This window comes from Epinephelus lanceolatus, chromosome 12 (genome assembly GCF_041903045.1).
Source record: "Epinephelus lanceolatus isolate andai-2023 chromosome 12, ASM4190304v1, whole genome shotgun sequence".
NCBI classification, from domain to species: Eukaryota; Metazoa; Chordata; class Actinopteri; order Perciformes; family Serranidae; genus Epinephelus; species Epinephelus lanceolatus.
In genome coordinates, this window is record NC_135745.1 from 21236284 (window position 1) to 21254647 (window position 18364).

An 18364-nucleotide genomic window follows, 5' to 3' on the forward strand; every position below is an offset into this window, starting at 1 on the left:
GACTTCGCTTCAGGGACCTGCGCTTTAAAAGACTGTGGTCGTCAGATGCAGCTACAATTGAGGTGATAACTGTGGAGAAGGTGAAACCTTTGATCAGAGTAGTCAGTCTTGTAAATCTTTCTTACATTTGACTTACTTCTTAATCAAACAGTGAAAATAAACTATTCCTAATTTTTCTTGGGAGCCCCTGAAACCAGTGGCTTTCAACCAGAGATCCACGGATGTCCAATAGTACGCGGACCTGGTTGAGAATGCCTAGTCTAAATGTTAATCATTGATTAATTAAATGATTATTCTCTGGATTAATCATTTGGTATATAAAATATCCTTTAAAGGATAAAATTACATATCAAGATTCTATGAAGCCCAAGGTTATGTCTTCAAAATGTTTGTTTTGTTTGACCAATGGTCCAAAGACCAAAGTATTCAGTTTGCTATCACAAAAGACAAGGAAAAGAATAACAATCTAACAATTGAAAAGCTAGAACCAGGTAATGTTCGGCTATTTTACTTAACAAAATAGCTGTAATGATTAACTGATCATCACTACCTGCCAATCAGTTTTCTTTTGATCTCCTACTCAATGAATCAGCTCATTGTTTCCTCTCTAATATCTACCAACACAATTTCTTTGCCTTTATTCTGTTTTGGTAAACACAGTGTCTTTCATACCTGGCACAGTGATGGTCCACTCCTTGCACTCCAGAGTTGAACTAGGCAGAGAGGCTTTACTCACACCGGCCATGTTTATAGCACGCACTTGGAACTGGTAGAAGACGTTCTCCTTCAGGTTCTCAGCCTAAAAGACACAAATGCAGATAGTGAGAAATGATTAAAAACCCTGTTTCAGGGCAACAAACATAAAATTATATAGCAGTTCAATTGTAGTAATTACCAAGCAGACAAACTCATTTGAGCTTCATGACATTAAAGGTCAAACTGCCCGCTGTCTTTACAAAAAGCCAAAGCTATTTCATCAGAAATGTACCCATGGGTGCTTGAAATAAAATGACTTACTTTATAGGAAGTAGAAGTCAATGCCTTGTGGTTCATTTCATGCCATTTCCCAACAACACCCCCCTTCACAGTCCTGTAGTCTATAAAATATCCCCTGATATCAGCTCCTCCATTGTTAGCAGGCTCAGTCCAGGCCAGCACCATGTAGTCCTTCACAGCCTCCACCAGGGTCACACCAGTGGGCTTTCCAGGGACGGCTGCGGAGAAAGTAAAGATGTCAACTTTTATTGTAAAAGAAAAAGTGTCTTAAAGAGGATGCTTTTGAGATATTCAGATCCTATATGTTTGTATTTCCTTTAAAAGGCATACTACGCAGGATTTTTCTAACAAAAAAAAAAAAAAGTACAGACTCGTACAAAAGTAATCCCCTCAGTCATCACTTATGAACCACGAGAGGTTTGTGGTGGTCTATTTATCTGTAGAGAGCCTGTCCTGTGCCTGTATTTTCTTATTTTCCTCTTATTTTGCTGTGTTTGGGATGTTTCTGGCCGTGTAGCCTCAAGCCAATAACAGTGTGTAAGTGAGGTTGGGACTTTATAAAAAGGTAGCGACCAGGGGTGCTTTTCATTATGCTGACTTATGGTTAGTTGCATCCTCTCTCCTCCTATGACACAGAAATCTTTCCCCCTCTGCCATCAGAGAGGAGGCACATGGGGGAGGTTGGAGTGAGGAAACACAGGTGCATATTATGTAGTCTTTTATCAAGTGGCGTGACGTGTAAATGCCACACCTCCATGTGGCACAGTTACTGACTTTGCTTAAGATCCAGCCCTCGTGACGTTTTCTGCTACACTTTTTTTTCAGTATTATTTCCTGTTAGCCTATGCCTTGGACTATTGTAATTGATGACAAGCACCCCTAACTCGGGGCCGTTTGGTCTCAGAGGGCCTGAAATCCCCTTTTTGGGACATGTTTCTGGCGAAATGATGTAAATGCAAATATTAGGGCACTACGATGGCATTAACAGTCATACAAGTATCAAATTTGGCAAGGAGTATCCTGACACAAAGGGGAAGGAAGAAAAATAAGATTCTGGGGCTTTCTGATATTCTTTTTCAAAATATAACACACAATATCCCCCCAAAAAATTACTGACCGTTCAAAAATGAATATTTTTCATCACTGCTTCACTTGTACATAGAAAACTTTCCAAGTTGATAAGCTTCAATTTGAGCCCAAGTTGATCTTGAAAATTACACTTGCTTTGGCCTAAATGTGTCACTATACCTCAAATCAGACAAACCTAGCCTCCCAGGCAATCCACTTTCCGGCAATGTGAACCCAGAAGTATTGAGTTCCCCAAGGTTTCATGTTAGAGATGTACAGAATGCCTCACAGCATTTAGAAAATAATATTCGCATTTATATCATTTCACCAGAAACGTCACAAAAAAGGAGTTTTGGGTCCCCTGAGACAAAATGGCCCCGAGTTGGGGGTGCTCGTTATCAACTTATGATGGCCCAAGGTACAGTACAGGCCAAAAGTTTGGACACACCTTCTCATTCAATGCGTTTTCTTTATTTTCATGACTATTTACATTGTAGATTCTCACTGAAGGCATCAAAACTATGAATGAACACATGTGGAGTTATGTACTTAACAAAAAAAGGTGAAATAACTGAAAACATGTTTTATATTCTAGTTTCTTCAAAATAGCCACCCTTTGCTCTGATTACTGCTTTGCACACTCTTGGCATTCTCTCAATGAGCTTCAAGAGGTAGTCACCTGAAATGGTTTCCACTTCACAGGTGTGCCTTATCAGGGTTAATTAGTGGAATTTCTTGCTTTATCAATGGGGTTGGGACCATCAGTTGTGTTGTGCAGAAGTCAGGTTAATACACAGCCAACAGCCCTATTGGACAACTGTTAAAATTCATATTATGGCAAGAACCAATAAGCTAACTAAAGAAAAACGAGTGGCCATCATTACTTTAAGAAATGAAGGTCAGTCAGTCCGGAAAATTGCAAAAACTTTAAATGTGTCCCCAAGTGGAGTCGCAAAAACCATCAAGCGCTACAACGAAACTGGCACACATGAGGACCGACCCAGGAAAGGAAGACCAAGAGTCACCTCTGCTTCTGAGGATAAGTTCATCCGAGTCACCAGCCTCAGAAATCGCAAGTTAACAGCAGCTCAGATCAGAGACCAGATGAATGCCACACGGAGTTCTAGCAGCAGACCCATCTCTAGAACAACTGTTAAGAGGAGACTGCGCCAATCAGGCCTTCATGGTCAAATAGCTGCTAGGAAACCACTGCTAAGGAGAGGCAACAAGCAGAAGAGATTTGTTTGGGCCAAGAAGCACAAGGAATGGACATTAGACCAGTGGAAATCTGTGCTTTGGTCTGATGAGTCCAAATTTGAGATCTTTGGTTCCAACTGCCGTGTCTTTGTGAGACGCAGAAAAGGTGAACGGATGGATTCCACATGCCTGGTTCCCACTGTGAAGCATGGAGGAGGAGGTGTGATGGTGTGGGGGTGTTTTGCTGGTGACACTGTTGGGGATTTATTCAAAATTGAAGGCACACTGAACCAGCATGGCTACCACAGCATCCTGCAGCGACATGCCATCCCATCCGGTTTGCGTTTAGTTGGACGATCATTTATTTTTCAACAGGACAATGACCCCAAACACACCTCCAGGCTGTGTAAGGGCTATTTGACCAAGAAGGAGAGTGATGGAGTGTTGCGGCAGATGACCTGGCCTCCACAGTCACCGGACCTGAACCCAATCGAGATGGTTTGGGGTGAGCTGGACCGCAGAGTGAAGGCAAAGGGGCCAACAAGTGCTAAACACCTCTGGGAACTCCTTCAAGACTGTTGGAAAACCATTTCAGGTGACGACCTCTTGAAGCTCATCGAGAGAATGCCAAGAGTGTGCAAAGCAGTAATCAGAGCAAAGGGTGGCTATTTTGAAGAAACTAGAATATAAAACATGTTTTCAGTTATTTCACCTTTTTTTGTTAAGTACATAACTCCACATGTGTTCATTCATAGTTTTGATGCCTTCAGTGAGAATCTACAATGTAAATAGTCATGAAAATAAAGAAAACGCATTGAATGAGAAGGTGTGTTCAAACTTTTGGCCTGTACTGTACATAGAGGCAAACAGGAAATAATAATGACAAAAGGTAGCAGAAAACATCATGAGGGCTGGACCTAGCTCCCGGCCTAAGACTGACGCTATGGAATCAAGGATTTCTTATTGGCAGCTTCACCTACTCCATCCTTTCATCTCTTCCTTGCATTTCTCTCTCATATCCTCGCTACAAGGAACTGCGATACGAGGAAGAGACATGAGTGAGAGAGGCGAGGAGACACGGTAGCAAAATGAAAAGGACCCAAGGTGCCAGACCATAAGCAGCACGCTTCGAGGGAAGGTGGACACAACACTTTCGCTGGAGAGCACTGAAGGAAAGGATGACGAGCAATGGCAAGTTGGACTGTTTTCTGTTGGACAGGTATGTGCCTGCGATAAATGTAATGTTTCCACAATAGTACAGAAACTTGCAGTGTACATAGGAGAGTTGGGAGGAGGGGCCAAGTTTAAACATTTAACATTTACAAACAGTAACCAACAATGCCTGCACAGTAGCTATACATTTAATAATGGTAATTTGAAAACATAACCTCATACAGATGGCCTGGCATTAGGCAAATATAACATAGATCTTAGTTGTCATTGGTGTTAAGCTATCACAGCTTACAAGTGCTAAATTTAAACATGCTACATGCTTTAAACAAACAAGCAACACACTTTTAGGGTCATTGTAATATATAAAGTACTTACACTCAAGGCCAGAAGCAGGGTAACTTTCACGCTACCGAAATCTCCCAAAGCCAGGCGAGAATCTCATAAGGTTCATGCTCTCTAAAAACACAATGTTTTAGCTTTCACCTTGGCAAGCAAAAACAAATTTATACTTAAATTAATACCTGCAAAACAGCAAAAGCATTGTAAAACATTATCTACTTTGTTATTTAATCTTGTCAGTAATAGATGAAGGAATGGGAAATGGCAAAAATGATGAAATCCAGTGTTAGAGATGAGTATGTCAGGCAGGGGCATGCAAATATGTCAACAGGCAGTATAAACATGCCACTTGCATTCATGAACCTCAAGTTATAAAGGAAAAAGAAGATATTTTGGTTGCCAACTGTATCAGAAAAAATCTTAGAAACTATTCATGCAGTAAGTGAGAGTAATAATAACAGATTTTTGGTTAGGAAAAGGAAAAAGTGATCAAAGTTAACATGGTTCATGAACAAAGATGAGTGAGAGGGATCTCAGTGGAGGGCTGCAGGTCATGTGTGTGCATGTGTTGAATTCTGTAAAAAATACCAGCGTACATTCTCAGCGATCATGCCCTGGATAAATAAATGTTTAAAAATAGCTGGGAGGATGGAGCAGAAGGAAGTATGGCTTGGACGCTACAGGCAAAGTGAATAATGGAGATGAGTTGTGAGGACACTCACAGATGGCAGCCTGCACAATCACGGGATCAGAGACGGGGGAGCTCTGGCTGTATCCAGCAGCGTTGACTGCCTTGACCCTGAACACGCAGTTTGTCCCGGTGATCAGGCCGTGGCACACAAACCTGGAAACAGGAGTAAAGGGTCATACATTATCATTACACTTCAATTTCATCAACAGTAGGAGTAAGAATAGCAAAAGCTTTAAAATTTGTTCTTCTGAATATTGATAGCTACAGTAGCTTAGCTAAGTATGGAAGCCCATTTCCACTAGTGATTAAAAAAAAAAGATAATGCGAGTCAGAATAACATTATATATTTCAGCCACCAGAGCAGCAACAATAAATGTTGTATAAAATTCCATTTTGATGACAACCATGAATAAATTATGGGAGTGTACTTCTGCAATCACTTCATCTTTTTAATCACTGAACGACTTCTGAATTCATGAAACCAGAGCTATCTTTAACTGTACCTACCTGGTCTGCTTGACAGGTTTGTTGTTGCAAGGAATCCACTCCTCGGTGCCCACCACACTATATTCAATATAGTAGCCAGCCAGGTGTCTGACTTCCTTAGAGGCACTCCAGTGGACCACCACTGAGGTGTCGGTGTTCCTGGTGGCCACTGGATTGCCCGGAGCGGAGGGCAGGTCTGTAAAGAAAGAGGTTTGTATGAAACAATGGAGGTAAAGACAGGAAGTAAGACTAACAGTGAGCAAAGAGGTGACATAATGGATTGGGATCAGACAGAATATACTACAAAAAGGACCAGCAGTCTCGAAACTAATTCAGGCTGTTCTCATGCACTGTGCGTATGTTTTCCTATGAAAAGTTGTGCATCAAAAATTGTACATATCACATGTAATTGTGAGCCAGAAATTCTTGTATAATCCACTTATTTGGGAGAGCTGTGATCACAAGACCAACATGCTGATGGAGGTAAAGAAGGAAGCAGCCTTCTAAGTAGGCAGGTTGTGGTGGTGGTTAGGTAACAAAACACAGGACTTTCCCCCAGGAGACCAGTGTTCAGACCGTGTGAACTTTGAGTGAACTTTATGTCAGATGCTACTTTTCATTTTTATGCTGATAACACTGGTATATACAACTGTACATCAACATTTTTGCAGGCCAAGGTGCTTTTATGTCCAAAGTAATCTACTTCAACTGGAACTTGTTCCTAATGCAGATAAGACCAAACATAACCAACACAAGGAATACGCCAAAACATATCCCTTAGGTGGTCACTCTTGAGGGAGGTGAAACAGAGGTAGTTAAGTCTTATTAAAATCTGGGTATTTTGATTGATGACCCCCTCACTTTTAAGTCACATGTGCAGTACCTGGTGAAAAAGCTGAGGATAAACTGGGTTTCTATTTTTGAAATAAGTTGTGTTTTTCTTTCGATGTAAAAAAGCGACTTGTTACCACCACTTTTTTACCTGTATTGGATTATGGTGATCTTCTGTGTGAGCATACCTCTGCCTAGTGTCTTCATATGTTTGACTCAACTTACCATATAACCGACTGTAAAGCTCTGACTGACCATGTGAGTTCTGTCCCTTTCCCACTGGACAAAAAACCCTCTAACACCCACTAACATCTGTTTTTTGTATTTAAAGGGAAAGGCTACAACCAGCATTTACCTCCGGGTCAAATGACCCTGCAGTGGTTATGGGTATTTACCATCTCTGATTGGCAATGATGGAAATGACACCTATGTGGATGCGCTAATTTCAAACCCTTTTCCAGCGCAATTCAATGCCTCGCCTCAACAAAACATCACCCATCTCAGCGCTTGAACATTGTTCAAAATTTAGCTGGTAGTATGTGAATATGGCTCTAGTGTACTGACTATGGGAAAGGACACCTTTATGTATAAGGCAGCTCTTGGACTGGTCCCATACTACATATGTGTCTTTATTATGCAGTGAAGTGGCAAAATCAAAGCATTACAGGCAGATCCCTTGGTTCAAAATGAGCTCCTTTAAACCTTTCTTTTGAAATGCCAGTTCCCTGTGCTTGATTTTTAGTTCCTCTTTTCCCCCCTTCCTTTTTGTGTTTTTTATCTGTAACTGTTTTTATTGATGCTGCTGCCTGTCTTGGCCACATCTCCCTTAACAAACAAATTCTCAATCTCAGTGGGACTTTCCTGATTAAATAAAGGTTTAGGATAAAAAAAGGAAAACACCTATACACAATATAAATGCAGGTCCTGTCGGCTCACCCAGTTTATCTCCAACCGTGATCTCCTCTGTGGACACAGAGGCCTCGCCCACACCGGCGGAGTTGCAGCAGCGCACACGGAAGCTGTAGGATCTACCCTCTGCCAGGTCAAACAGGGCAAAGCGGGGAGACTTGACTGGCATGCCAGTGTTCACCCTCTGCCAGGTGTCGGTCCCTGAAATACACTGTGGTGGTCGACAGAGAGACAGTGATAGTTTAATTTAATGAGTGTCAGTATAGCTGCAGAAAGCACTGTGCAGTATATAAAAGGAAAGATAAAAGGGGGCTCAAGCTTCCACATAATAGTCATCACATATCAGTAGTACTATGATCAAGGGGCTTCTTAAAGCAGCTGTTCTCAAGATATTTATCCTGTGGCTTAAAATAAGGCGATGCGTGCTTTGAAGTGTCAACTCCTCATCACTGATATCATGTGTTTACCGTTTCTCCTCACCTTCTCAATGTAATACATGACTCCTTCATGACCTCTCTGGATTGGAGGCTTCCACGCAAGCACCACGTAGCTCTTGGTTGCCTCGGTAACCACAACATCAGAGGGTTCTCCAGGGACAACACCCACTGAGGAGGCAAGAGGAAAGCACTGATATGAAGGAAGTCACTTCAACTAGGTGATGTGTACTCACGTCCTTTAGGCTGGTTAAAATGTAAAAAATGTCAATGCTGACACCAAGACAATACTATTTTCTATAGTTCAAGGGATATAATCATATTTTCATACAAAACCCACGATCAAATAGTAAGTAGGAACCTGAAAATGAGCAAAATAGTCCCCTTTAATGTATTTCTTTCCTTCTACCATCAATATAAGAGTTTGAAGCTGTCATACCAGTGGGATCTTCCTCTGTAAACTTAATCATCCCAGTCCAAGGAGCTGAGGGGCCAGCTGTTGGGGAAAATATAAGAAATACATGAAAACAGTGCAGTTGTTGGCTTTGTTGCAGTGCGTCAGCAGGTGTGCCTCTCACCTCTGAGTCGGGCTCTGTCAGACGGATCCATAGCAACCACGGCATCAGAGACACGGGATGGACGGCTGACTCCTGCCTTGTTCAAGGCCCGCACCCTAAAGATGTAAGAACGCCCCTCCACCAGTCCTGTGACGGGGAAGCGGGCATACTTGATTGGGACGTCATTGCACTGAGCCCAGTGGTGAGTGCCAACCTCACACCTGCACAGAAAAACACAAATATATTAGATGGATTAACACCACATGCAACACTGCAATTCACAGGGACTGACTGACAGCTACAGTGGACAGGTAGAGGTGTATGTGGGAGTCATCTGGAAGGTGACGTTTATTTGTCAAGATGGCAGTTTGGTGGTAATATAAGAGGAATTTAGGCTAGTGTCACAAGTTTGCAGGATTAGTTAAAAGGGAAGTACACCTATTTTCAAAATTCATACATGTTTTTTTGTTTGGTCTAAAAGGTACATGTTCACAGGGGTGTTTTCGACATGAGGGGTCGCGTTGCTTCCCGGCACTGGACACATGCTGGGCGTGCCAGTAGGCTCGTTGGCTGCCTGCTCCCATTGCCTGTTTGGGAAACTGTCTCTTATGAAAACAGTTCACTAAAACATGTTCCTAAAAACATTTGAGGTGAGAAATATGCCATGAAGTTGCTGAATCGGTCTTCATTTTAGATCGACAAGAGTTATTTAAAAAGTTATTAAAGATTTCCAGAGGTGGTGACTCGCGCTAGACACCCCTGATTCACATGAAGTGACTTAGCTTCAACTAAAAACGGATGTCCCATCTCTTGTAAGGCAACACAGTGCTACCAGAATGCATTGTATGTCTGCTTGGGCAGACAATGAATGGGAAGCGTGAAAATTCTGTGGACACGTACCATAAGACAGTCCAAACATAATAGTTAACATGAACAACTCTTTCCCAAATTCAAAAACTAGGGAGCTAAAACTCAAATGTGTGATGTCATGGGGTGCCATAGACAATGAACTGCAAACACTACAATATAATAAAGCTCATTTGGAGCTAAAAAGACAACAAAAATCCAGCTCCCATTCATAGTCTGTGGAGAAGCTTTAGACTTTACACCCTATGATATCACAAGTTTGAGACTTACTTCCCTGATTTTTGATTGAACTTTCCTAGCTCTTCAAAATAACATGTTGGAGACATATTAATTTAGGTGGTGTTCCCCTTTAAGAAACAACATCATTTAGACCAGTATACCATGTAGGTAGGACTGTATCACGGCCAAAATAAACAGATGAAACTGAATGATAATTTCTTGGCAAACAATTCACATAATAAAAGACAGAGTGAGCTGCCCAACCTGTCGATGTAGTATCCCAGGATGGTGCTGCTGCCCTCCACCGCTGGCTGCTTCCAGGTCACCACCACATAGTCCTTGTTGGCATCATGACAGCGCACATCCAGGGGGGCCACGGGAACCCCCTCCACCTCCACATCGGCATCTGGCAGAGCAAGGCGCAGGCACACTTGTGAGCAGTGCTGTTTCTAAATTAGGCTGATCTCCATTACATACTCAGTTTCCACTTTCTGACCTACTTACTCCATTACAGTACAGCATGTGTGGCAGCACTGTAGCTGTGGTAGATTAGGTTATATCTTGGTAACATTAAACTGGATTCTGAAGATTCGCTCTTACGCACACACCTGCTGATTGTTATTTCAGATCACACTCTCTGTGCCGACTTTTCTGACATGCAGACAGATATAGAGGCAACATTCCTCAGAGGAAACCAAACACCTCAGTGAGAGCGTTGTGTCACTTAAAGACACAGCAGAATTGAATGGTTCCCGAACATGTCAGTGTGTGAGGTCATCTGTAATGTGCTGCTTTACTGCATATAACCCTGTTGTTCAAGACCGTACAATTCAGCACATTTATTTTCAATGTAATACAAAACTAAAAAGCTGCATTTCAACAGTCCCTCCACTTGTAATGAAATCAGCTTCAGGGAAAAAGTCCCTCAGGGCACCTTACCTCTGACAAACACATAAGCAGAGTAGGAGTCAAAGCCAGATTTGGTGTTGACGCGCAGGGTGTACATGCCCTCATCTTCCTTGTTGAGGTGAACAAGTGTGAGTGTGGCACGATCCCCAGACCAGTGGGTGTGCACCCATTTGGAGGGCTTCAAGGGGACAGCTGATGGGAGAGGTCAAACACAGAAGACATGTAACTAGATACATGTAGTGGACTGTTTAGAAACAGTGGCTGTAAAGGAATCCGACAACCTATTTTCTTTGTATTTTGCTACTTACCATTTCTGTACCACACAACTTCTGGCTGGTAATTTTTCACAGTGGGATAAATGATGACAGTGCAGCCCAGACTCAGTGTCTCGCCTTCACGGCCAAAGGCCACTTCGAATTTGTCAATGATGGTTGTTTCAAAGGTGACACCATGTTCAGGGCTGTAACCATCTGCATAGAACAAAATACAGACATTAAAACCACTACTATTGAACCTGCATTAATAGACTTTTTGAACACTTTGGTGCAGGGCAATAAGATGTAAACACAAAACTGACGCTTTATTACCTCATGATGAATGTGGGTTTTTTTGTACATACAGTACAGGCCAAAAGTTTGGACACACCTTCTCATTCAATGCGTTTTCTTTATTTTCATGACTATTTACATTGTAGATTCTCACTGAAGGCATCAAAACTATGAATGAACACATGTGGAGTTATGTACTTAACAAAAAAAGGTGAAATAACTGAAAACATGTTTTATATTCTAGTTTCTTCAAAATAACCACCCTTTGCTCTGATTACTGCTTTGCACACTCTTGGCATTCTCTCCATGAGCTTCAAGAGGCAGTCACCTGAAATGGTTTCCACTTCACAGGTGTGCCTTATCAGGGTTAATTAGTGGAATTTCTTGCTTTATCAATGGGGTTGGGACCATCAGTTGTGTTGTGCAGAAGTCAGGTTAATACACAGCCGACAGCCCTATTGGACAACTGTTAAAATTCATATTATGGCAAGAACCAATCAGCTAACTAAAGAAAAATGAGTGGCCATCATTACTTTAAGAAATGAAGGTCAGTCAGTCCGGAAAATTGCAAAAACTTTAAATGTGTCCCCAAGTGGAGTCGCAAAAACCATCAAGCGCTACAACGAAACTGGCACACATGAGGACCGACCCAGGAAAGGAAGACCAAGAGTCACCTCTGCTTCTGAGGATAAGTTCATCCAAGTCACCAGCCTCAGAAATCGCAAGTTAACAGCAGCTCAGATCAGAGACCAGATGAATGCCACACAGAGTTCTAGCAGCAGACCCATCTCTAGAACAACTGTTAAGAGGAGACTGCGCCAATCAGGCCTTCATGGTCAAATAGCTGCTAGGAAACCACTGCTAAGGAGAGGCAACAAGCAGAAGAGATTTGTTTGGGCCAAGAAACACAAGGAATGGACATTAGACCAGTGGAAATCTGTGCTTTGGTCTGATGAGTCCAAATTTGAGATCTTTGGTTCCAACCGCCGTGTCTTTGTGAGACGCAGAAAAGGTGAACGGATGGATTCCACATGCCTGGTTCCCACTGTGAAGCATGGAGGAGGAGGTGTGATGGTGTGGGGGTGTTTTGCTGGTGACACTGTTGGGGATTTATTCAAAATTGAAGGCACACTGAACCAGCATGGCTACCACAGCATCCTGCAGCGACATGCCATCCCATCCGGTTTGCGTTTAGTTGGACGATCATTTATTTTTCAACAGGACAATGACCCCAAACACACCTCCAGGCTGTGTAAGGGCTATTTGACCAAGAAGGAGAGTGATGGAGTGCTGCGGCAGATGACCTGGCCTCCACAGTCACCGGACCTGAACCCAATCGAGATGGTTTGGGGTGAGCTGGACCGCAGAGTGAAGGCAAAGGGGCCAACAAGTGCTAAACACCTCTGGGAACTCCTTCAAGACTGTTGGAAAACCATTTCAGGTGACTACCTCTTGAAGCTCATGGAGAGAATGCCAAGAGTGTGCAAAGCAGTAATCAGAGCAAAGGGTGGCTATTTTGAAGAAACTAGAATATAAAACATGTTTTCAGTTATTTCACCTTTTTTTGTTAAGTACATAACTCCACATGTGTTCATTCATAGTTTTGATGCCTTCAGTGAGAATCTACAATGTAAATAGTCATGAAAATAAAGAAAACGCATTGAATGAGAAGGTGTGTCCAAACGTTTGGCCTGTACTGTATATTATCATTCATTTGAAGCTGTGTTTTTGCCCAACATTTACTCTCCTTTTAGCTTGGTTTTGGTCTCCACCAGCTCCACCAGCGTAAAAATATCTGGCTCTTTAGCTGCTAAATGCTGAACTGTATTCACCTGCTAGTCACTAGCTTTGTATATCTACAAAGTACACTGGATTTTTAGAGCTTTAAACAGCTATCTGCTATTCATTCAGGTCATGGTAATCGTAAGTGCTATATCGTAGACAACTGGACTTGCTTGAGTTTCCTGAAGACGTTTCACCTCTCATCCAAGAGGCTTCTTCAGTTCTAAGTGACTGGAGTCGCAGGCTTTAAACTCCATGTGCCTGCAACTCTGCACCAGTCACCAGAGGCGAATCGTCTTCAAAAACGCAAGCAAGTCCACCTGCCTACAATATAGCACTTTTGGCTGACGAAAAAAATGAGCTGAAAGACGCTAAAACACAGAGGGAGACTGGAGACTTTGTAACAAAGAGCAATAAAGCGCTGCAAGAATGAGTCCTAAAACCTAGAGATGAGTTACCATTTTTGTACTTCTGGTTCCCTTGTCTAGTAGTCAGTGTTTTTTTTTTTTTCTCAGTGGGATTTTGGTTAGATGCCTGAAATAAGTTCTGTGTTGAACACAAGCTTAGGAGACTTTCATATTTGTTTTACAGCATAAAATACATCAAAAAATACTCCACTTGTGAATTTTTGTAGCTCTTAAAAAAGGCAGCTGCTAACGAGTGGCTGAATGAAATAAAGTGATGTTCATTTGTGATTATTTTGTTCAACAAAATGTAAGTATCATAAACTTTTGCTTGCTGCAGAGCTTATTTTCTGCAATAATCCAAAATCCTATGGAAAAATCCTGTTGGATTTTTGTTGAGGAAACTGGGGTGACGCTAACTTCCTGGTTAGCCTGCAAAAAACACATCATCCCTGCACCACTCTATGCCTTTCACATTACACATTAACTACATTAATTTACCCTCTGTATGTGAAATGTGAATTGTAATACACAAATCAAGTTGCCTGGCCTTCCGTTATAACTAAAGAAAATTCTTTAAAGTGACTCACGTGGTTTAGGATCAAGTGGGCCTGCTTCCTTGCCCTCCTGGTACCCTGCAGAGAAATATATTGTCCAGTGACATTGTTGTATCAGATTTCAGTGACTTGACAACAGTTAAGTAAACACTGTTGGCACAAAAATCATTTCACATGTAAGCATGAGCTTTAGGACTTTACTAAAGCCAGATCCTGACTTGACACGACTGTTGCACCTTTAAACTTTGACCTCTAACAGGAGGAGATCGGAGCAGCTGCAGAGAAGGAGGCAGCAATAATCTGCGAGAACAAACGGTTACCTACTTTTGACAACAATAGAGGCCACAGCAGAGGAGTTCCCTTTCACATTGAGGGCAGAGATGTGATACTGAGCGGTGTCGAGGAAATCACAGCTGAAAACAAAACGTGCAGACGTGGTGAATTACCAGCATCTCATTTGCATTTGGCACGCTGCAGAATATTTCCAACATGAAGCATTCAGTCTGGGGTGATGTGCATGTTTTGGGTACATCTCATTAATCCTAACCGGGCCATGCAGTGTGAGCTGAATGATTACCTACTTCTTGATCTCCAGGGAGTGCATGTTGTAATTGCTCTCGGCGATGTACTTCTCAGGATGGGCCTTGGCATCAATGAGCACATTGTTTTTGTACCTTAAAGACAGGAGAAAGACGGCTGGTTTATTTCCAGCGTTGTCATCAGAGTGTGTAATTGCCCAGGAGTGTACGAGTTCATGGAAAATAGATTTGGCTGATGACGAGAGCTTTGGGTGGAAACTTCTCTATGACACACACATGACTGATGAGCCTTTTTTTCTTGTGACTCAGAGAAGGTGGGGAACCAGTGAGTCTGGAACATATATCTTACCAGGCAACCCTAGGTTTAGGCCATCCAGCCACAGTGCAGTGCAGCTTGACTGTCTTGCCCTCCCAGACAGTCTGTCCACGGGGCTTGACGATAAACTCTGGAGGGTGCATCAGGCTGTCTGGGTTCATTTTCCTACGGAACTCTGTCCACTCCTCCATCTACAGCAAGAGAGTAAAGCCCAACTATCATATAAAGCTCATTCATGTGAGAGATTCATCTGAAAATGGACACAACAAGAAAAAAAAAAAAAAAGGCTTTACCGTCTGGCCCAGTCTCATGCGTTCAGCAGACTCCCTGATATGCGTTGATCTGGTTTTCTTCTCCACTCTAACCTCCATAGCCTCCCTGGCCTCCCTCACAAACAGGTTCCTCATGGCCACATAGCTAATCCCCTCCTCTGTCATATCTTCCTCCCGAGCCTCCATCAGACCACGAACAACCTCATGACTGGTGCACAACAAACCACCAACATGTGAGCGCAGTTTAGACTTACGGAGAAAGGAAGATATCTCATTTAGTGTAGAAAATGTACATCATGGCTCATCAGCATTAATTATTTGCATTTTTGGGACAACACCCTGTCAGTGTTTTGCTGTGTTCTCACTCACTTGGCTCTGAATACGGGAATGACATAGCCGATAACTTCCTTGTCCAAGTCCATCGCCAGGTAGGTGCGTTTGGCTCTCTTGGGTAGCGGGCTCAGTTTAACTACCTCCTGCCCCTTCTCTGTCTTCACAGTAGTCTTCAGGCTTAGAGGTAAGAAGACAATGATTACACAAACACCAACATACATCATATGGTGTTTCCAAATAGTGCTTATGGTGTATTATTTTCTACACAGAAGCCACACTGCACATGAATAAACCCCATGAAGCAACATCAATGATTTAATCCTACTATTAGTGTTGTCTGTGTGGCCAAAGACTGATATATCTGGTTGTACAATAACTATTAAAAACATGTAAATAAGCCACACTATTGCACTGGATGACATGTTTTATCATTGCCATGGGCTCTGTAGTGTACTTTGAGTCAATCCCACAAACACAGTCCTGCTGCTGTAAATTTTCAAAGATTTACATCATCAGTAGTAACAACTCGGGACTTGGAGCTGCAGACGGACTGATATATCATTTTGTTTTGATCATTTATATATTTTTGTTGTTTTATTGACACTAAATCTATTAGAAAGCACTAAAAAACACACACTGATCTTCCTTTGCAATTTTCTACATTATTTTTAGGATGTATGGGTTTGAAGGCAAAGCGTTCTGACAAATATATATTTGGTATTTTGATATCTGCTTGCAAGAAAGCCCTCACAAGGCGCTGGTTGCTTCCTGAACCCCTGCACATTAGAGGAGAGGATAGATATTGTAAATTATATTTATGTTATGGAAAAAAATTACTTTTTCTCTTCATCTTCAGAAAAATATGTTCATTAAATTCTGGGTGAGTGGGTGAAATATGTAAGACCCTTACGACCTGACTTTGTGTAGGTATCGTACAATAGACCCTATGATGTTCAGTCAAGCAAACCTCATTGACTGCTATTCTATTTTATTTTATTTTTTTGTCTCTTTAATCCCTCCTCAAGTCTCCCCAACACATGGCACTCATATGTACACTTAATCTCTCCCAAAATGTTCTACGAAGTTCTTAAATTGTGGGGAAAAAAAATGGTACAGCAGGAGACATTACTTTGTTTATCACAATTTGTGTTTTGCTATGTAAACTGCTGTCGGAAAATACTGTCAGTGTTATCCTTTAACTGAATACAACTTCCGCTGACTAACTTTTTTATTGTTTAAACTCTGGCAGTCTGAGCAGATATGTGCTACAAACTTAATTATGAAACTAATTGGTATGTCAGACACTATTTTGCTGATTTAGTTCTGATGAATAGCATTACACACTTGCATGTATTCAACTAAACTAGTAGGAGACCAAATAATTTAAAGGAGCACTTCATCCATTGAATGATTATTTGTATATCAATTATCTACCCCGTGTAAGGTTAAATTCAGGAGGAAAGCTTTGTTCTTCTCGCATGCCTTTATGATGGACGAAAAATCCAAAAACAGAGAAAATTCCTGATGAATTGAAGTCATAGGGGTCCATGTTTAACAACAGCATAACTATATCAAAACATCCTAATACAAACTCTCACATAACTTGTGCAGTATAATCTGAGTGTAATTTATCCAGTTGTATGCTCAGTACTTCCCAAACACATGCATTTTGTCAGTCTCCTGCTCAACGTGCCTGCGCTGTTCATGCGGAAGTGTTTTAAATCGTAATGTTTTAGCAAAAAATGCATGTGTTTGGGAAGCACTGAGCACACGACTGGATAAAGGAGACCTGGATTATACTGCATGAGTTATGTAAGAGTTTGTAAATGGACTTTTTCATAGTTTTGCTGTCATTCAGGGGCCCCCTATGACTTTAATTCATCAAAAAAAATTCTCAGTTTTCGGAGGGGTTGAAGTATTCCTTTAAATGCAACTTATACAGTATGTTCCACATTTGCTCCTAAAGCTGCAGTAAAGTCAAAATATCATGACAAAAATACTCTCTATACTCTTTCTGCATTTATAAAACTTTAAAGAAGCATGCTAGTTATATAAAGACATATTCAGAGTATATAGTCCAGTTACTTAGAAATGAAAGAAGTATTTCTGTCCATCCTCAAGGTCCCTGACCCACATTACACTCTGACTCATTTACCTATCAGCCTCTCAGGCCTCCCTATTGTCAGCTGGGTTTATAAATGGAGCCGGAAACTGGTGGATATGCAGCGGGGTGGAAAGGTTCATTTTAAGGCCCTGCTTTCACTCATAATCTCTTCCAAGTCTTTCCTAGCCTATCCATTTGGCCTAGAGGAGTAGCGGCGTAACACGGCTTTGATAAAACTCTATTCCATACAGACGAGGCGGGATCACGTCGATGGAAGGGGCTGAACGCACAGCGGAGACAGACAGATGGAGAGAGTCTCACAAACGATTTCTGCAGTGTCAAGAAGTTATTTATACTGCTGACTCACCAGGTGTGTTCTGAGGAAGTCTTTGGTTTAGTGTGAAAGAAAGTCAAAGGTACAAAAAGTTTTACTGCTGATAAAAGCTGTCGAGAAGCTACAGTATGTGTCAATCTTCAGATTCAGATCACAGAAGTACCAATTGGAAACTTTTTATGCAATCAACAGACACAAGGTAAAGGACTAGTTACAAATATCTAAGGAGAATGATAACACTGACAACTTGACCAGTATATGTGGATAGTGGCCCAAGAGGTATTAACTATTAAACGCCCATGGAAGCCAGAGTAACCGATTACAATTTCATGACTTCCATATAGTGTCTTTACAGTCAGCCTTAATGGCAACGTCTCATGTCCTGCTCACAGAAATAGCTTGGCTGTCCATGAATATATCTGGCAGCCATTCACTGCAGCTGAAATTCCTTCCCCGACCCCGTTTAGAAAGCTCTCATGGTTCCAACATGTACACTGAG

At 41.8% G+C, this 18364-nt stretch overlaps 1 protein-coding gene across 3 annotated transcripts in view; it reads right to left on the reverse strand.

Moving 5' to 3' along the window:
- Positions 1-18364, reverse strand: part of myom1a (myomesin 1a (skelemin)) — a 36198-nt gene that overhangs the window by 13358 nt on the left and 4476 nt on the right. For all 3 annotated transcript variants that reach the window (XM_033650639.2, XM_033650638.2, XM_033650640.2), the window contains 17 exons: positions 15464-15604; positions 15116-15302; positions 14856-15013; positions 14549-14641; positions 14292-14380; positions 14001-14045; positions 10985-11146; positions 10707-10868; positions 10032-10173; positions 8703-8902; positions 8564-8620; positions 8171-8295; positions 7718-7901; positions 5972-6146; positions 5496-5617; positions 1018-1214; positions 673-799 (listed from right to left, as the gene is read on the reverse strand). In XM_033650639.2, coding sequence (XP_033506530.1) covers positions 673-799; positions 1018-1214; positions 5496-5617; positions 5972-6146; positions 7718-7901; positions 8171-8295; positions 8564-8620; positions 8703-8902; positions 10032-10173; positions 10707-10868; positions 10985-11146; positions 14001-14045; positions 14292-14380; positions 14549-14641; positions 14856-15013; positions 15116-15302; positions 15464-15604 — 2366 coding nt within the window. The remainder of the gene's footprint in view (positions 1-672; positions 800-1017; positions 1215-5495; positions 5618-5971; positions 6147-7717; positions 7902-8170; positions 8296-8563; positions 8621-8702; positions 8903-10031; positions 10174-10706; positions 10869-10984; positions 11147-14000; positions 14046-14291; positions 14381-14548; positions 14642-14855; positions 15014-15115; positions 15303-15463; positions 15605-18364) is intronic.